The 20,943-nt window shown below is 39.9% G+C and overlaps 1 protein-coding gene across 1 annotated transcript; it reads right to left on the bottom strand.

The window, feature by feature from the left end:
- Positions 1-324: 324 nt before the first annotated feature.
- Positions 325-9,394, bottom strand: SAMD7 (sterile alpha motif domain containing 7). Its single transcript, XM_056498982.1, has 8 exons — positions 9,292-9,394; positions 8,460-8,586; positions 8,185-8,321; positions 7,011-7,089; positions 3,996-4,675; positions 3,225-3,346; positions 2,843-2,953; positions 325-2,166 (listed from the first exon to the last, which is right to left on the bottom strand). Exons 1-8 carry the CDS (start codon positions 9,392-9,394, stop codon positions 1,894-1,896), a joined length of 1,632 nt encoding a protein of 543 aa, XP_056354957.1. The 3' UTR covers positions 325-1,893.
- Positions 9,395-20,943: the final 11,549 nt, after the last annotated feature.

Raw genomic sequence — 20,943 nt, 5'->3', positions numbered from 1 at the left:
CATGTCTGACCCATTTACAAAAATAATCTCAGTCTTCAAAACCACATTTCAATCCTTCCTCCCTGGCATATGGGACTTGAAGTCAAGCTTTTCTGCTGTTACTTTAGAAAAACAAGTGAAGTTTCTTCATATGGTTGCCCTTAACATGCCCCTGGTACTTCAGGTGCGCTACGTTTCCCTTCGCAGGGACAGCAGGGACAGCAGGTGACCGAGTAGCTTTGCAGCGACATCTCGTGGCCTGACTGCCCTGAACAGTGTCAGCGATTCCTCTTCCAGGGTGAAGGTCTCAAGTGGATTGAGTCGAATATTTCACACAGCGAGGAGGTCGGATGCCATTAGAAAACCAAGCCATTAACTCTGTTTAATCAGATAGGTGACATTGTCAACATGATTGTCACTTGTACAAAATATAAGTTAGAAATTGGTTCATATACTATAAAGAATATAGTTGTTTGCCATTTTTCCAAATGTATACAATTTTCTGCAATGTATGGTGAGATGGACATCCGAGGTTGCTGTTTCAAACATCTAATCACACATTATCTAGTGCAAAAATATAACAAAGACATAAAGCAATTTATTTCTGGCTAAAGTAAAATAATAGAATATGGAAATACTTCCCCTCCTTGTGTATTTATCCACTCACCAGCTTCATACCTCTTGGGGTTTCAGTACTTTAGGCCCCACAAACTAAACTAAGGGGAGAGAATCTAAAGTAGCAACATAGAGCGGGTCCACAATCTATCAACCCTCAGTTAACAGAACTTGATTTTGTCAAAGATATTTGTGTGTCCTTTGAAGTAAAGAAGAGTTCTTGAGGGAGGAGAGTGGAAGTGTAGTGACTTCCAAAGTCTGCATGGAAAACCAGTGTAGGACCAAACCCCTGAAAAGGGAACAAGGATAAGTCACACAGGAATCACAATAAATGCTGGGGATCTGTCCTTAGCTGAAAGCTCTATTTCATGTCCTTGTTTGCTGTGAGATAATGACCCATCAGTAGCAGGAGTGAGGGGAAACCATATTTTTCCAGAAAAAAGGGAGCTCTCAGGCTAGATTGATGGCCTCTTCCGAAGAATACTGAACGTGCTGCTGAGGGTAGAGCTTTCCATGGCTTGCCCAGATGAGCTGATGGGAAGGGTGTTCTGGCAGAGGCTGGCAGGAACCAGGTGGCTTTGAGCCTGCTGCCTGCAGGAAATGTCACTGTCCCAGTGATTGGCCTTGGTGGCAGGGGCCGGTGACTCGTCTCGGCTTGCAGTCACAAAAAACGAATTCCAGCCCTGGTGATAAGAATGCCTTGGAATAACTAAAATTGCTGTCACACATGGTATTTTCATGTTCAATGTGTGTGTCTTTATAAGCAGTATATCCTTGCCAGGCACTTAGAAAGGCTTTGTTCTGGAGTAGCAATGGATTAACTCAAATTGCTGAGTCTGGGGTATATTTCTCTATATTCTGTAGGCAGTTCCATACTGTCCCAGTGAATTCCATATAAATGTTTTGTATAAATTTTGTTTAACAGAAGCAGAAGTCAGTTATGTTTGGAAACTGTGACTTTTCCATGTAGTTTCTCAGCTGGTCACTGCAACACACTCTAAGACGCACAATGTACTCTGTCTCTGACAGCTTTCAGTGATAACCCTGGACTTCAATGAAAGATTCAATTTACCTGTTAACTCTACTGGTATTCTTTTCAATGAATTGCACTTGAAAGTAATTGCACTAACCTGTAGCTGCATTTCTGAATGCCTTTCAGGTACAACACTTCATGCTGCACTGGCAGCTTATTTCCTTCAGCCTCAGCCTTACAGAGGTTTCAGGCTGTAGCTTCTTCTCAAACACTTTGTAGCTAGACATTCCTGTATTATTAAAAACTTGTTATGTCCTGGACTTAGCTCAACTCTTCTGGAAAGCAATCATCTGGAAGTCAGCCTGGGATCCAGCTGTGTCACAAGGATTTTCCCTGCTTTCTGAAACGATCTGTTCCACTGCTTGGGAGGTTTCTGGGTCCTGGGAACAGGGACTGTCCAGGGTGTCACCACTGCTGTTGCAGTGCAGAGGAGAGGCCATGTCAGAGGGCTGCTCCGAGGGTTTCCCTGGGGCAGGAGGCAGGGGCACAGACAGAGGGACATTCATCATGTAGAACACGTTGCCCAGACGTCGGGACACCTTTCAAGACAAAGGCACAATTGCAGCAATTACTTCTTGCTGTTAAAACCATTAAACATCAAGCCTGGGTCTGGTGCAGCAACACCAGGGATACCCCAGACATCTCAAAGGGTTGTCACATTCTTGTGAAAATAAATCTTTTCCATTTTCACTCTCTTATAGTTTTCTAGGCCCAGATTGTGGAAGGAGCTTGGCAATACCCAACTTGGGACTGTTGGGCCTAGAACAGCAGGGATCCTCCTGCTCCCATGGTGCTGCAACATCCAGAGACAGAGAAGAGGCAAATTGCCATCCAGGAGTGGGGCAGGTGGTTAGAGTGAGAAAAAAATGAGAGAGTATAGGGGATTAAAGAAAAGGAAAAGAACCAGCAACAATAGAAACACACAGAGAATTGATATTAGTGATGAAATTAAGGGCAAAAAACTGCAGAGAGGGACAGTCTGTTCCTGAAAGATGTACAGTCATATTCTTTACTGTCTCCCTGTGTGCCATGGTAATGTACAGGGAAGCAAAAGAAAACTTTGCTGGACTAATTTATTTTCTCCCAGTATTGTGGTAGTTACCTTACCAGTGAAAAAAAAAAGTGCTTTAGTTTGGAAAAATGCCCTCCTGTCATCTTCTGGCACTTTTCATGTCTCTGTGACTCACCATCTTGGCATACATTTAATGATCATACCTGAGAGCGGATTTTTAATGCTGGTCCGAGTTTTAATCCCATTGTGTCCAGGAGATGTTCCTCTGTTAGCAGTGGAAGGGTTTCTCCATCAATAGCATGGTCTTTAAATATCTGATGAAATGATAAAACACATCATAGTGTGCTAAAATAGACTTTGATTGTTATTTTTCATGCTTAACCCTGAGGCATAAACAATAAAAAAGAAGAAATAATAATTTTACTGTTTTATCTTTGTATTTATCTTCTAGCTGCACAAAGAAAATTACTATTATATTTGTAATTTTGGGACAAGTGACTACCCTCCCACACTTACATTTGCTTGCTGACACTTAAATCTAGATGGTCCTAAAGTAATGAAAATGTAGTGGATGTTTATAATCACCTGAGCATAATCTGAGCAGCCTGGGAGGCTGACAATGAAGTTGTGCACATCATCAACTGTCCACTTGCGAATGTCTTCGATGGAAGAAATGTCTTCTCCATTCAGGATCAGGCCATGAGCTCCTTTGAGGAGGAAACACAGAAGTTATCTTGGTAGAATTTTGCTGGCAAATCAGGAGGAAATGATTGTTATAATGAGAATTTTACACCTTTTCAGAACTTAATCTATTAACAGCAGGATGTATCACTTGCAGATACAGGAGCCACAAAATCACCATGTAATGAACAGAACCCTGAATGTTTTTTTTTTTTTGGTGGCTTTCTTTGTTTACTGCTGGCACTGTTCCTAACAGTCACTACACATACAAATCATGCTGCTGGACTTCCTCTAATGAGTGCATTATCCAGTGCTTTTTCTTCTTTAGACTTTACTGTTACTTTAATTTGACTACTATTTCAGTAGAACAGATCCAAGCCTTTGCTAGTCCATAGTGCCTACTGTGAGTTAGGACATACAGAAAAGTTGCGGGCTGGAGAGAGACCTAACTCACAACTTCATTCAGCAATTTTGTTTCTTTTAATTGAAATTCCTTTTTAAAACAAGAACTGAATACAGATATTACAGTTTGCAGCATTAGAATTCTACTTTTAATTGCATTGACTCTACCATACCAAAAATTCACTTAAAACAGTGGGAAGAATTGAGAGACCAAATCAATAAAACCAGATTGTATCATCATGCCACTCTAACTAATCTGGATATCTGACAAACCTGAAGGTAGCAATGGGTTGTTGGGCACTGGAAATCCATATGGTAACGCTGAGAATGGGATTGCAGAAGGGTACAGGTACTTGTCATCAAAAGCAGCACAGGAGCTGTTGGCTTCCTTCTCATTTGTGTTGCTGCAGCTGGTGGTTTCAGTAGGAATTTCATGAGTAGTGCAGTTTTTCCTCAAGCTTTGTTCAAACTCTTTGCAGTTCTTGGCAACTGCAGATGGCTCAGTCTGGTTTTTGCTCTGCTCATGTTTGTTTGATGTCTCCACTTCTACTTCTTTCTTGTCTTCTTTCTCATCATCCACTGCAGCTGAGGCAGAGTCTGTGGATTTATCATCTGCCTGGCTCTTCGTGCCGTTGGCAGTGCCCTCGGCAGTTTTGTGATTTCCTGCTCTCCTCCCAGGGCGGCGCCCCCTCTCCCTCTGCAGTGTGGTGACTGGTGGATATGGGCTGCTTGCCATGAGCATGGTGTTGCCATGGATTTCATCCAGGCTGGTGCGATGGACGTACAGGTCGTTGGCAAGGTGCCCTTCGGGGAGTCGGTGCCTGCCACGGAAGGCAATGGGACTCGCTGGCATCCCGTGGTAAAGGAAAGGGGCTTCCAGGCCCAGGAGCCCTTTCCGATGGGCCTTCTCCATTTCCTTTTGCTGAAAAATAGCACTCATCTCCATTTCCATTCTAAAAGACACACAGAGCATGAGCAGTTAGGGCAGTTTGGTCCCTCCATCAACTCTTTTTTTTTTTTTTTCAGCAGCAGAATAAAACTCAGATAAATGAATAGGTAAGAGTACTGCTTGTTTTGTCTCTCCCCTACATTGCTGTGTGTGAGAGGGTACAGACTGCAGATGGAATGGCAAACCTGGCTGTATTTAATGTGCTGTCAGATACACATAGTAAGCTAAAAGAAAGGGAAAACCTATTTTCCATGTGATGGCTCTGGGAACAACTTCAGACAAAAAAATGTGTTATTTGCATATTGGCAATCCAGACATGGGGATTATATTCACATTTGGAAAATAGTCTCCAGAGTCATAAGAGTTGAAGACTAAAGAAAATAACTGTTTTATATTATCACTCAGAAATTTGTACTGAAAACTGCAAAATTCCAGTGATATTGTAAATTGTAAAGAGCAAGATGATATTATCTATGGAGCCTGTGCATCTATTCAGAGTAAGCTAATGCTAAGTCTCTTGAGTAATCCTGCACAGTGCCTGGCACCTGAGCATGGTTCTGAGAGTGTGAAAGGGTGAGATCCTGGTGGGAAGTGATCTCCTTCCTTCTGGATGAATGCTCCAGAGTCCATGCCAGCTTCCTGCTCCTGTCCTAGTGGATGTGAGGGCTTGCCAGTGGGATACAGAGAATACAAGTAGATGTATTTGTCTCTGCTGCACCAACCTTTGCTGGCATCAGCTTTCTCTGGAGCCAGGCCAATGATCAAACAGAAAGGTAGAGCTCCTAGAGGAGCTTTCAGGAGGTTTCAATGGGATATTTGCATATTTGGAAATAAGCACTTTAAAGTGCATCAAGACAGATTTCTTAACACTGCAATGAGTTTAACAGGTCACAGAGAGCCTGATCTTCAGGAGAGCATAAAATTATCAGGAAAACAGTTTGGGCAAAAGCTATCTATACAGATTTTTGGTATGAGAAGGAATTATTTGATCATACCATTCATGGCTTTTTCTCTGCCTTTTCATCTTTGAAACAACCTCCAACATATTGATTTTCTGCTTTCAGAGATACAAAGGAAGTGTTTTGTCTATGTGCTGTGTCCTTGTACATTTTGCCTGATTGTCATTACTCCCACCCAGTTCTTGAGGTGGCAATAAACAGCAGAAAGCACTACATTCCTGCCTCCTCCTCCAGCTGAGATAGTCTTTTCCTGTCAGGACCAGCAAACAGAGCTTTGGGATGAGGCAGAGTCCCTTGGAGGACAAGGATTTGAGCCCAGGTGCTCAGCAGCACAAGCTGCACCAAGTGCAGGAGATTGTCAACACTTGATTTTTGGGACAGCTGAAAGAAGCAAGTGCAGCCCTAAAGGTGACCTGTGCTGCAGAAAGCTGTGTGAACACCCTGGAAATTGCCAGGATGGCAAAATACTGGGGTAAAAGGTTTTTAAGGTGTAGGTGATTTGTTTCATGCTGTAGTTTTGCTGTTTGGTCAGTTGAGGGAAGAGCCTGAACAGGTAGAACCAGCTCTGATGTGGCTGTGGGTGTATGATGGCCATGTTTGCTGCTCCTTATTTCACTTGTTTTTCTCAGGGTTTTTGCCATGTTGCAAGAGCTACAGGGAATGCATTGCTGGTGCAAATCTTGTGCTTGGAGGAGTTTGGTAATCAAGCATTGCTGACTTAAGAGCTCAAAACACTTTGGTCATAATTATTTTCAGATGAACATACAGAACTTAGCTGTTCTTTGCTCTTAGTCTCACTGTGTGAGGGGCACTACCACTGAGTAGTGCAGCCCAGTGCAGGAGTGTCTGAGGTTAGAGTTCCTCTGTGGAAATGGTGTGGCCATGAGGGAGGGCAGTGGTGGTTCCTTAACCAGCTACTGACAACACTGAAACTGGTACAAATAACTGGACTTTCTACAGTCACTCTGATATTCCAAGTCTTTGGTCAAACTAGGAAAGTTGCCCACCTGGTAGGGTGGAGACACAGCTGCTCATCCCAAAGGCCCAGCTACACGCTTAAAGTGTTGTGTGTGATATCACACAGCTGTAAAGTTTGAATTTGTTCCTGAACTTTTGCAACTTCAGGGTATTTGGATCCACAGTTCAAGGGTTGTGGCTATAGCTTGTTCTTTTCCTTAACCAAGCTAAGGGGTTTGTTTATTTTTGTTGCATCCTTTTAAGAATAAAAAGCAAAATAGGGCAAGCAGAAAGTCAGTAGCTTCAGGTCTTAATTGATACTCAAGGGCTCTCTGCTTCTCTGGGTGACTTGAAAAACAATCTCAATCACTTTGCTGCTTTAATCCTGGCATGGACCTCAGAGCAAAGCTGGCTATTAATTACCTGGCAATATTTTGCTTTTGAACCAGTTCTTGTCTTCTAGCCACAGCTTCCATGGATTCTGGTTGCAGAAAGCTGTATCCTTAAAGGGAAGGGGAAAAAAAAGTCTTTAAAATTCACTTGTTCCCTATGCAAATGCACAACCCCCAAAACAATGCAGAGAAGCTTTTAAAAAACTATAAGTCTACAACAGTGGGTTTCACCAGGAAGGTTATAGGATTTCAAGTTAGATCCTATTTGTTGTCATTTTTTTGGTGGAAATATGTAGAAAGAACATGAAATCCATCATCAGGCATTTTCAGGATCAGATCTGTAGATAGGAATACCTGCCATTAATCATAAAAGAAGGAGACAACAGGGTGTTTTTTTTTTGGTGACTTATGCCTTTGAGGTACATATAACTGCTCAGAAAATAATAGCCATCAGTTGAGCAAAGCAAACCTGCTCCTTCAAGACTGCTTTCAGCCTGGAGGCTGTAGTTTTAAATTACATTTCCTCTTGAGGGACTCTCTTATTTGAGATCCATTTTAATGCAGGGAAAGAGACTGAAATAAATTTTTTTTCCTTTTTGTACTGATGTGACGTCGAAAATACATTCACTTGTCTCAAAGACTCTTAAGCTCATTTTGTGTAAAGCAATGTGCAAATTTTTGTGCAGCATGACATGAATGCCATAGTTGTGATGTCCAGCCTTTCCCTTGGAGCTGTGCCCTGTAATTTTGAGCCTTTATTAAAAAGGACTTGTATTTGCCCTACATGAATTAAGTGGCATGTGGTATTATCATTAGAGAGTATGATCAGTATAAAGCAGCCAGCACCCATATAAGAGAAAGTGTAAAATGTAGTGTAAAAGTGTTGTCGAGGAGCTATTTTTTTAGCTACAGCCTTTTGTTTGGGTGTGAAAATGCTTGGAAAGTACAAAAAGAAAATGAGGGATCAAAAACATGCAAAAGACTCTGAGGAGTGTATTTAACAAAAGCTAGAGTACGTAGACCTAAACCAGCACAGTTTAGAATCTCTGGTAAGCAGACCACCTCCTTTAAGTGAGACCTTTTCTAAATAAAATAAAATAAACTGTTATTGACACTACCAATAAACCTATGGAAAACTAGCAGGTGCAGTTGGCTCTCTGATCCACATGGTCCCACTTTCCAGGATGCAGAGGGTGCTTTGTTACCTGGGCCTGGGTAGACACGGTTGGACAGCAGGTTTGGCATGTTGGGGTGCTGTGGGACTGCGGGTCCCAGGTGGGATGCTATGTGGATTTGTCTGGGGTCAGCTGAGGCCATCATTTCAGTTGAAGGTAGCAGATCTCTGAGAGGAAAAAAACCCCATTCAGATATGCAGAGGATATTGTTTAGCTGAGAATAACCAAAGGTCTTTACAGCCTCAGGGACAGTGCACACAGAGTGATTAACTGCAGTACTGGAACAGAATAAAGGTGCCTGGTACCTGTCCACCAGTCGCGGCTCAAACTGGGCAGGGATCGCCTGCATCCTCGGCTGGCCCGGCCCCATCAGCTGCGGGTTTACTGCCATCAGCTGGTTCCTCATTAGCATCTCCTGCCGCTGCCGCAGCTCTGACACAAAGCACACACAGTTCTGCTGTCAGTGCAGTCGGTAAGGATATGATTCTGGCTGCAGTATGACCTTACCAGAAAAAAATGTTTTGTTTTGTTTCCTTTAATTCAAATCACACCTTTTTTTTTTTTTTAAGTAGCAGCAACTGAAAATATGTTTTCACTACCACTTGAACTACTTCGTTTAAATAATGTAGATTTATTCAATCAAACTGGAGGAAAAATAAATAGGATGTGCTCAGTCAAGTGTGTCAAAGGACAAATTACAATGAATAATAATTTACATAACATTGTGAAACAGAAGACAGCTGTGGATAATAGGTTCTCTGCTTGAGAGGGTTTTCATTTCTAATAGAGGTTCATTTTGAGAAAAATCATACTAGGTGGAACCTGCATTGTCATGAGAAAGCAGCTCTAGGAGAAAAAACCCTGGTGAGCCAGAACATCATAGTGTCCAACTGTGGTTTTTGTTTGAGTTTCTGTGTGACATTTACTTGTTTTCAGATGCTCAGCATCTTTTAATCAAATACTGAATTCCAAGAGCCCACTTTGTTAATTTTTAATTACCTTATGCAAAATGTTTCTGCAGTTACTCCTAAGATAAATTGGAAATACCTTTTAAAGACCTCAGAGCTGCTGCTGGCTGTTTCTTGTAGGTTGTAGAGCCAGCAGTGCTCCTGTGCAGTGGGGTTCCCTGCTGCTCACCTCCTGCTGCCATGCTGCCTGCCAGCCGGTACAGGTGCTTTTCCTCCAGCGTTCCCTGCTCCCCCAGGATGGACATCTTCCTCATGTGCTCCCGGGGAGTCATGCTGCGGGGACACAGCAACAACAGCTGATGTACAGAACTGAAGCAGCAGCACCAAAGAGAGGAATAAAACATTCAGAGATGAGAAACAGAGAAGGTTATGCAGGTTGTTTCCCACGTGGTCCTGCCAGTCACACCTGGACCCTTCCACGCTCATGGGTTGCAGTGTTTTCCGTGTAGAAACTTCCAGTTTTGAGGACAATGCAAATATTGCCCTTGCTTACAATGAGTTTTTCAGTGTCCTTGGATCCTACAATGCAAGGAAAACCAGGATGCTGGAGAATAACACCTGCTTAAAAAGAGGTAATTAAGCCCAAGCCTTTGCTTTCAGCCCCGGTGTGTCTGAGAGCAGTGATGTGCTCAAACTTACGAAGGCAGGTGTCTTTGGTTTAATTTCAGAATTGTAATAGTTTGGAGCCCTGTCTACTGTAAACTAAGTGAAGCAGATGGAAAGAAATGGTAGAAATTATCTGTTCCAAATGACATCAGCCCCTTAAGGCTGCCAAATTGAAGTAAAAAAGGTAAGCTAACATGATTTGTGGTGATAAAAACAATGATAAAACTAGTAAGACTCAGATTAATTATAAATTAATACATGTAATTAATATATACATATTTAATAATTGTAAGGGAAGCAAGCCCTGTAACCCAGGGTCTGGATATCAAAAAGCTATCCTGTATGGAATGCTTTGAGTTGAGGTGTTGGCAGAGGGAGCAGGCTGGCTCTGAAGCCAGCAGCAGGAGCATCTGTACATTCATCTCACACTAGACTTGAACTGCAAATTATTCGATTTTAATTTTTTTTTAAGTAAGGAGTTGAATTTCCATCCCCATTTAGCTCTGATGACACTGATTCTTTTTGTTTTCTGAAAGAAGGAAAATGTAATGCTGAAGTGTTCTCATCTAGCAGATAGAGAGTTACAGCTCCAGGAGTTCAACCATTTGGTTGAGGAGGTAACAGTGAGGGAAATGCAAAGATAGGAGTATTATTCCTTATCCAAAAATGAGATAAAAGCAAAGTCCTGTATTTTGTAACCCAAGCCATTTATAAAATAGATTAATCATTATAACTTCTTTTATTGCCTTTGATGAGTTTAAAATAATTTAAGTGATATATATCAATCTAATTCATGTGCATAAGGAATTTACCATTTCTATGATATGAAGGAGATACTTGGTCTCAAAAGGAGTTTGCCAAAAGGCAAACAAATGAGTCATTTCAGCCATTTGCATTGAAAGTAGAGGCTGAACTTAGACCCTACCACTGGTGTGTCCTCAAAATAAAAGTGCTTTATATTTGTAAGTGTAGATGTTGGATTCTGTGTTGACCAAGACTCAGGTCTCCCTGGCAGTAGACAAGTCTGTCAAATCCCAGACCAGCACCATGGCCTTTGTTCTTGACATTTTTATTGAACATGTGCTGCTGGACACGTTTCCATTTGCCTTTTCTTTTAGGATACTTTAGACTTAAAGCGATTTAGGATGTTGGGTGCCTCATGAAGAGCATTTGAGCTGCCAAAGTGCTTCTGAGCTGCTAAAGCATTTTAAAGCTCAGTACTAAAGCGATTTAGTGCTGGACTAAACTTTTCAGCAGCTCAAAAAATAGGTGGTAACTGGGATGATGGTATTTGCCCTACCATATTGTTCAGTGGGCCATTTGGGTATTTTTCTTTCTTGGATAGGAACTCTGTATTGAATACTCTGCAAAACAAACTGAAATGTTAAACTTCATGCTGCCCTTCTTACAGCCTTGCTGTTGTCTGGTGCACCTGACCAGAGAAACCTGGTCTACCTGGAGATGTCAGTGCTTATTGCAGGGGCATTGGAGTAGATGGCCTTAAAGGTCCCTTCCATTCCTGTTCTGTGATTCTCTGATATGAAGGTGCAAAGAAACCACCAAATGTTCAGATAACCATAATGAAAAAAAAGACCCAGGAGGTTTTAACCTTTTTATTCTAGTAAATCAGGGAAAAAATAAAATTAATAGTGATTTTAATAGTGACACATTTTTGTCTCTCAGATGACTGACAAGTTGTACCACTTTTGCATTTTAGGAACTGCTAGAATGTGTCAGTCACCTGTTTAAATCTAAGTTGTAAATGTGCTTTTTGTCTGGAGAAAAGTCTCTGTGTAGGAAAAGGACACACAAGTAAAAGGCAATTCTTTCATCAGACTTTTCTAGAACTTCTATGCTTCTCCCTAAAATCACACTGGTGACTAAAATTATGTGATGCAACTTTAAATTGTAGAACTGTGGAAAACCTGGTGGGAAAAGAGCCATCTGTTCTTGCCCAAATCCCTCCTGTGGGATCCCATATATCCTGCCTGTTCTGACAGACATCTATCCAAAAGCAAGCAGGAGTAAGTGGTTAGAAACCAGTAGCACCAGTGTCACTCTGGTGTTCTCTGTGTAGTCTGTGCAGTTCCCAAAATAAGCCTGGATTTTGTGTTGGATGTGAAGGCTGATACAGTGGCTGTTGACAGGCAGTCTCACACTGCCTCCTTTCAGAAATGAAGCAGAAACTATGTAAGAACTTTCTTTAAAACTTCTATTTAAATATGAGGTTTTCTTTTAAATATTGGCATTTTCCCAGAATGTAGGGTACTGATTACAGCATCATCCACAGCAAAGTTATCCATATTTACTGATAATTATTATCCACCAGATGACTAAGATTCACAGACCACCATTTCAAACAATGGGCATCAGATAAACAACTTATCCATGCAAAGGTAGGCAATGCAGTCTTTTGGTTTCACATGGAAAAGATACAGTATTGAAAAACTCATGGAATAATATGATTTTAAAGTTCTTTGGTATCTTCTTCCACTAAAGCTGTAGCTTACTGCTTCCACTGACCCAGTTTTTGAATCATCATAAGCCAAAAGGAAGATTGATTCCTTAATGAGGCTTTCAGGGAAGTTGCTTCATGAAATAATTCTGTTTTTTTCATTGGTGTGCCAATCAATCCTATCTAACTTACCCTGAATTTCTTCTCAGATATGTCAAAATAACTCTGATATTTTTGATATAAAGTTGAATTGTTATTTCCACCAGAATTCTAATCTCTTTCTACAAGTTGAATGGCAAAATCTCTGCATGGTTCTAACTTAATTTAAAAGATATGTTTTGTATGTGTGTTTTATCTGTATTAAATGACTTCTTTATTTCCCTGAATTTCCTGTTAGTGAAATATTGAAATGATCAAGTGGGAAAAATAGCTGAATAACCTAATGTAAAGATTTATATGTAACTCTGTGTCAGGAGGAGGTTCTGAACCTGACTAATCTGTGTTATTCCATTTGGAAAAACACCTTTTTCAGTTATTTATCTGGAGTTCTGACCTGCAGGTCAAATTTAGGGTAGTTTAGGTTCATACTCTTTTCCATAGCAACTCGCTTATTCGAAGCCACACCAGCGGAGGAGGATCTGTGAGGGAGCAGGGAAAGTACACTTCTGATACATTTATTAGCTGGGATTTGAGAGTAGCTCAAAATCTGGCATCAGGGTTCATATAAATTCATACACACCAGCTGTCCAGTGTTAGATTCATATATGGCTCTGCTCTGATCCTATTGCACAAATCCTGGCTGTACAGCACATTACAGGGATGAAGACAAGTTAATCTCCACCTTTTAGAGTCTTACCCTTAGCAAACCCTTCTTGGCAGCAGGCAGAACCACTCACCCAGGACTAATTCTGTCTGAATTTATTAGATAAGGAGTGGCAAGACACGAACTTCATGAACCAGAAGCATTTGCAAATCTAATCATGCAACAGTTTCAAGATGTCTATAGCAGTCTAAGTGTTGATGTTATCAATTGCATTGGCAAAATACAGTTTAGTCATATATCATAAAGACTTGTTGGAAGACTTGTATTTTTAGTTAAATGTGTTGAGATTTCGTTTACAAATACTGCTTTTATTTACATCCAACACATGAAATTAGCATTCTTTGACGTCAATGTTTAGTGAACTACAGCAGTGTCTCCACAGACTGGAAGAAGCTGAGTATTGTTTAAAATGCTCATGTAAATTTGTGTCAGCTAAATCAGTCAAACATGCAATATGAACATGTATTCTTGTTTATGAGTGAAACATATGAACAAAGACATACATAATCTGATTTGCATTTCCATTGGCTTCCCTTTGAAAAAGCTGACCTGAATGTTTGAGAAATATAAAAAAAAATAGATAAATATGCCAATATTATTAATAGTCTTAATGTTATTAGTTATAGGATCAAGGGTTCTTGCTCTGAATCTATGCTGAGGGTCATAAAACTATGAAAAGTAATTGTTCCAGAATCCACATTTAGCAAAATAAATAACTTTTGGAAAGGAAAAAAGCAATTATGCTTACATTACGTCATACAGGAGCACAAAATATGTGTTCTTAATTGGAGTAAGGTGCCATTGGAGAGGCTGTGGGTGGGTCTAAATTCTAATCCTAGATATGTGGGCACAGACTGCTCAGAGACTGAGATTAGAGTGTAATCCTAAAACTGGATTGAGAACGATACATTCCCTAAAGAAAGGAAAATAACTATATTTATACTGTGTGTGTCAGCCAGCTGAGTTTGTGTTGCATGCCTTCACACTGGCTGGGACACACGCATCTGCCCGTTCTTGAGCCAGCTGATTGGTACAATTGTGAGCAGCAAGACACTTTTTTAAACACGCTGTTCTCAGTTTAGTGCTGGCAAACTCAATCCTTCAAGAAACTAAGCTGGGCTCATAACAAAGGCTCATCTTGTTCCCCTTGGAATGGCTGTGGACAAGGGGAGACATTCCTGTGTGCCACTAAGGCAAGCACTCAGCCTGAGGCATGGGCTAAACCCAGAAGTGGAGAGCACAAACTGAGCACAAACACGCAGCAAGGGCCTGCAAAGCCCACGAGGGGACAGAGACAGAGACGATGGAGGAAAAAGGAGCTGGATTCCTGCTGTTTGATGTGGCGTTGGAGGCTCAGAGATCCAGGACAGTCAGCAGCTGAGGTGGGGGCAGCTCGGCACTCTCTGACAGGACAGGTCTCTGCACATCTCTGAGATTTATTTGTATTTGTGGCAGCACCCAAAGTTTCCTCTGGGATCACTCTGAGGGCTTTAACAACTCCTGTTAAAAACTAAGTGCAATAACTAAGCGAGAACTGATGAAAATAGTGGAGAATGTGTGCATGCAGTCACAGAGCACTGTGCACCCACCCTGGATCCTGGCAAACTGGCAAGAAGAGATGTTTACAAGGGATGGGTCTTCCTATTACATCAGTTATATACACAGAGATAAAAGCATGATGTCATTTGTTTTCCTTGTGGATTTGTTTCATGATTAGGGATGACATTTGAAACATTATCCTCTTTCTTTGACTTTCAGAAGCCTAAAGATTGCAAAATATGGCAAAAGGGGGATCAGTTAAAAGGAAATGAGACTCTGTATTTTTTTACATTTTGATAATTATTACTTTTTAAGCTTTAAAAACAAATGTGTTACTTTAAATTTTATTTTTGAATACTGGAAATGGAAACCATGGGACAGAAAGCTTTCTGATAACTGGAGGGCCAGGCTGGTATTTCCAACGAGTTTTAGATATAGACTATTTAAAACTATTTTATTCAGCAATTCTTTAACTTAACTGGCTAACTAGGAGTTTGAATCTAGAAAATTTGTACTGAAACATTGATACCCACCCTTTTCAGCTGGGATATTAAACACTGCAGCAGTATCCCTGGGATTTTCCAAAATCCTACATTTGGTGAGTCTTTCACCACTAAGGTAAATCAAGATGAGGTGGGTTTCCATCATTAATCATTTCAGGTCAGGTTTCTTTATTGCACAGCAAAATACAGCACATACACATCTTAAAAAATATCTGCAGGTATGTTAGAATATATATATCACAGATGTCACATACTAAACCCACTATTATTATCAAAATTAATGTATGAAGTCACAAATACTAGAATATATATATATATCACAGATGCCACATATTAAACCCACTATTATTATCCAAATTAATGTATGAAGTCACAAATTCTAATACAATCTTCTCCCCCTTGTGAGATTAGCATGTGAAATTGCACACCTGACCCTGTGAACAGGCTCAGAAATCAGCATCTCAAACAGACTGAATGTCTTCAGCTCCAGTTTGAAGGATCACACCATGAGAGAGTTACTTGAGTTAGGATTGCCTCCCTCTCTTACTCTTTCCATATTCTGCTGCACTGTGGAGGTCTGGAAATTCACATGTTCTCTAACTAAGGAACTTGAATTTTTCACTCCAAAGACAATGTAATAGTGCCCAAGCCTTTCTCAGTCTACTGCTAATTCTGCATACATTGTCAGACACTAATGAAATGTAAGGAACCCTCATTACCTTGTTATTTTAAAAAATTGTATCCCACTGTGTACGTTGGTGTTCCACAAAGCTGCCAGCACTGGGCTTTGCTATGATGGTTACACATATATAGCCAAAATTTTCACTGGGTAAATCTAATGCAGGTATATCAGACAAAAGCAGCCAAATATATCTTGTGATGATGGCCTCGAATAATTCTGAATGCATACTGATTTGGAAAATCCACTGGACCAGGAAATAACTATGAAATATTGAGATTTTTCTGTTTTACTTTAGAAGATAAATTAGCACAATGATTAAGATAAATATATTAACAACCACTTAGCTTTTAAGAATATTTTGTTATGGACAGACAAGACAGGGAAACATTTGTACATATATAACAAGCAATGCAATCTGAATCCAAAGTCTTCTAGAAAAATACTGATTATGTAAGGACAAGCCTTCCCAAACTAAAATCTTCCGTTTGTGAAACAGATATTTAAGTATTTCTAAAATGATCAAGTTATGTCATAAAGAAATATGGTATTTGCAACTGAATATACAGAATTATTTACCTATGAGAATACCTATAGCAGATTGCTGAGAAATCAGAATAGAGTTAATCATATCTTTTTCTATCTCACCCTGCCTATTCCTAACTTTACTTTGTGCACTCAAGTGCTGCTCTTAAAGTCACCACAAACAAGTTTGCTCTGATCTGCCCCATTTCTGCTGAGACAAGTCTTTCCTATTTAAACTGAAAAATCACACACCTTTTGGTATTACTTGACAGGTGTTTCATCACTATTTACATTAACAACCCAGCACTTTTTATTTCATATATACTTACATCTATCGTGCAGACCTTAATTTTGGGTACAATGAAGCCACCATGAACATCCAGGAGTGTGTCCCTTCTCTAGGAGTCTTCCTTCCAGGCTGCCTCAGTAATGTGTTTGGCAGCTTTTAAAACACATCAAGATTAACATGTCAAAAACTGCCTTAACTAACGCTGACTTTACTTTAAATACAAACTGAACTTGTCTTGATTAGCTCTCATCCCTGCTCCTAAGCCCTCCCCACTCTGACATCACAAGCTCTTCTCCAATACCATCCCCTAACTAGGCTGTAAAAACATAATTACATGAAGAGCACTACACTGAGCTGATAAACCTATTTCACATTTAACCTGCTAAGCCGTTGTTAGCTTTTAAGATGCTTGATGCATTCACTTAAAATCTTCCTGTTCCAAGAAGAAATATAAGACAAGATTTGGAATTGCTTGGCTCTCCCCTATTGTTTTATCTATTTATACTGATTTTTAGAAAGGATGCACTTCTGACTTGGCAAGGAGTTATGCCAGAAGTGTGATATCCCAGAGCTGTGTATCCGATGGGATTGGGGGGAGCTGCAAGGTGGAAATCCTGTTAAGCATATTGTGAGGCTAACACAGGGATCAGTTGGTTATACTGCTCAAGCCTGCAGTTTACTCTTTAATTCTCACTGGCCATGAATTGGCTCTCAGAATCAATGCCTAGAAATGGCAAGTTTGGAAATGTCAGGGAGTGCTTAGTTTCTTCCAATATCTGTGTCAACTGATGTTTGTTAATCCTTCATCACCTGCCTAAAATTCATTGGGTGCTTACTGCAACAACAAAATATTGCCCCTTTTTCTCTCTAAAATACTAACACATTACCTAAACCTGGGTCAAATGGGCTCATTCCTATTTAAGATCACTGTCAGGGAAGTACCATTAGCAAAGGGGTGTAATTTTTCTCTACTTCTGCACAACCTCACAGAAAACAAATTATTTTTATATAACACAAAATATATTGTTTTTAATGTGGAATTACTTATTTTTTTGATTGATTGTGATTCTAAATATTTTTGTTATAAATCCCATCGTGGCTATTTTGTTGTTGCCTGGACCTTCTATTGACAGAAGAAAATCACATCCAGAAATATTGCTTTTAAAATCCACTACTTTAAAAAAGAATTTTAGGTCTTCCTTTAAAAAAATTAAATTATTAGAGACAAGTTAAAATAAGTTGAGAACAATTTTCATGTGGTTGTCCAAATCTTTGCATGTGCAGGCAGACAAGTAAGCAAAGGAGCATTCTAGGCTTAAAGATAATTTTCATCTTGTGTTCAGTCCACTCAATCTGTAGCTACCTGTGATTTGAAATGTAATGAGTAGATAGTCTTGAAAAAAGTTCTTTTACTGGGATTTTTTTCAAGATTGTCTGGGTGAGGCTGAAGTAAATGCTGTATAAGTTGTGGGGTTACCCAAATAAACAAAAGTAAAAAGTCCATTTTTCATCAGACATTTTAGTTTGTGTGAATCAGTTTCAGGAAAATCACAAAAAATTCATTATTTTAAAAAATTACTTCCTGAGGTAGGAACAACCTTAGCAATATAGTAATATTATATATTTATTTTTTCCTGTTTTATCTAATGAGGGAAGTTTGGAGAGAGAGAGAGACACTGCTTTACAAGATCTCTGGCATGTAGCCCTTGGATTCTGGCACAGGATTGCTGTCTGCTGCAGTGAACTGTGACTAGCACAGTTCATAAAGATGCTTCAGTGGTCCCTCTCCAGAGAAGAGCAAGTTGTTCTTGACTGGATGTTGCAGGCATCAGGCAGGAGTGCATTTCTGTATCACACAGTGCTCTGAGTGTCCCTCAGCATTCCTGCTCCTGCTGGTGTCTTCACCTTAGGAAAAATGGCAAAGCACCAAAGGAGGGAGAGAGACACATGTAGGAAATTAGTTATGAACAGAAGAAATTAATGAGTTTTGGGCAGTTTAGGTACTATTATAAAGCTGAATTAAGAACAAGGAGATTCTCTCAATTAATTTCCAAAGAAATGTCAACTGCTACCCGTCTTTCTCAATTCCTGAAGTACCAGGATGTACACTTTTGTTCCCTTTTGACAAAACCAGTGGCAGACATAGCTCAGCTGATGGGATTTATGATCTTCCAAAATGGAAGGTAAAAATTGTATTAGATAATTTTATTGTCTAATAATTAATAATGGTCTAATAATTAATAGACAGTTCAAGAATTATGTTGGTTACCAAAAATGCAAGGCTGGAATGGATTTGTAGAAGTAGAGAACCTGCTAAACTAGAGCCTAAGCAGGTTTTAATCCATTCTTTCTGAATACTGTCTGTCCTCAGTGAGGAATCTGTGAAAGAGTGATAACCCTTATTTCTTCTTATCATGTTGACTGGAGCAAGATAAAAATCTGTTTATGTCTACTTTAATGGAGATATATCATGAAATGAACTGATACAAAACTCCATAAATGACTTATTTATCACAGGTCAGCCTATCTTTTTCCAGCATGAAATCTGTGTTCAGGCATATCAGATTCTTTACCTAAACCTCACTTGCAAATTTTCCCCAGAAAGGATTTCCCAAGGGAAATCTGGAGCCAAACTTTGGGCAAAAGTGAAGCTACTCAATTTTGCTTAGTGTGGCTGATCTAAATTCCAAAAGCCAAAGCGTAGACCTCAGGGATGAAATATGGCTAACCTTTGAAAATTCTTTTGAATTCCTTTGAAAAGTCAATTGGCCAAATATTGTTTGCAGAAAGAATACTGGGGTTTTTGTGACCTTGGATCCAAATGGTTCAGAAGGTCTGGATTTAAAACCATACAAGTTGAGGTTTCAAAGACCTGAATTTTTATTTGGCTAACATGGTGTAAAATGAGATTGATAGGTTTTGGTGAAAACCTTCAAACTGGCCATTTCCTGAAAGAGCAAATGTATTGGTAAGATTAAATTTCAATGGAAGCTGCACAGTGCCATGTTCCTGTCATTTATGGAATTTCTGGACATAGCTTTTAAACTGGAGTAATAATTAGTGAAGCAAATCACAATATACATAATGCCTTTAATGAAAGCATTTTATGTAGACAAGTTTTCACATATGCTTGTTCAGTGATTATTTTCATTACTTTTTGTATGGATTTAGGGTACTTTTGGGTGTGAAAAGGCAAGCTATGACAGCATTGGTATCACATTCAAAAAGAAAAGTGCTGAATAAATGCTTTTTTTTGAAGTAACTTTTGAAACAGCAGCTAGAGTACAGGGATTGGATGCTGTCATTAAGGATGACCCTAAAAATGTTTTATAACCAGCTCTTATATCTTAACTTGCTCTCTCTGGCAGCACACATTCAGGCAATGGGGAATTTGGCTGAACTATCCAGCCCCATTGTACCAGATGGTACCGTATGGAGGTAACACTGATCCTATGACTCTGTTGATTTGGAATTAGGTTTCTAGTAATTAATATAGTTTGTTGCAGGCCTTGCATGAACTCTGCAGATTGCCCATTCATGTAAATGATTAACTGAAAGGGGATTAATCCTGGCAGAAGTTCAACCAAAAAGAATTTTCCAGACTGAAAATCTTCTCTATCAGTCTAGTTTACTGTAATAGAGACTGAAAGTTTGCATTTGTATAGCTTCATTTTAAAAGAAGTAACTTGACATATGAGTGTTAAAACTATCTTCACTGGCTGTGTAAATGTGCATTTGCTGCAATAGATCTATAAGCCTTGCTTTTTATGGAATTCAAAATGCATGTTCAATATGACTTAGTAGTTGGAAAAGTCTACTTATTGCCACTGCTATTTAATAGGAAGTAAAGTAAATTCTGGCTTTGAAAAAAAGAATATGGTTTAGAATTCTACAGTTTGTGTTTAGCTGCTCATGCTGGAATATGCAAAGTTTGGAATTCTATAATAAATCTATAATAAATCAGTGACGACAGGAGCTGTCACACAGCTCTGCACACAACCAGTTCAAGCAGGACTGTCACAGAATCCCAGAATGGTTTGGGTTCAAAGGCACTTTAAAGCTCATCCAGTTCCAACCCCATACCATGGGCAGGGACACTCTCCCAGGTTGCTCCAAACCCCATCCCACCTGGCCTTGTCTTGCCAAGTGTGCAGTCTCTACAGGTAAGGCAGGAATTCCCTGGGGAATGGTCCTTCCAGCCCATTGTGACTTCCAGTATCTTCTGGAGGATTTTGTCATGGTTTGATGAATGTGGCTGGGAAAGATAAGGGCAGAAACCTGCTGCTGGACCAGGCCATTCTTCCCTTACCCTCCCTTGGCAGCAGCTCCTGGCACGTGTGTTCTGAGCCCAAGAGTGTGACACCTGAAATTGCCACAGATAACCATGGGGCAATGAACATTT

Source organism: Oenanthe melanoleuca, chromosome 9, assembly GCF_029582105.1.
Source record: "Oenanthe melanoleuca isolate GR-GAL-2019-014 chromosome 9, OMel1.0, whole genome shotgun sequence".
NCBI classification, from domain to species: Eukaryota; Metazoa; Chordata; class Aves; order Passeriformes; family Muscicapidae; genus Oenanthe; species Oenanthe melanoleuca.
This window is presented reverse-complemented; position numbering and strand designations above follow the sequence as displayed.

Bases quoted from the DNA above. Each gene is read 5' to 3' on its own strand.
- SAMD7 (XM_056498982.1), bottom strand. From the start codon at position 9,394: ATGACTCCCCGGGAGCACATGAGGAAGATGTCCATCCTGGGGGAGCAG. The intron at 7,090-8,184 runs GTAACAAAGCAC...CTTCCCTTTAAG, and splicing joins CCGTGTCTACCCAGGCCCAG to GATACAGCTTTCTGCAACCA. The intron at 2,954-3,224 runs GTGATTATAAAC...TCATTTCATCAG, and splicing joins GCTGCTCAGATTATGCTCAG to ATATTTAAAGACCATGCTAT.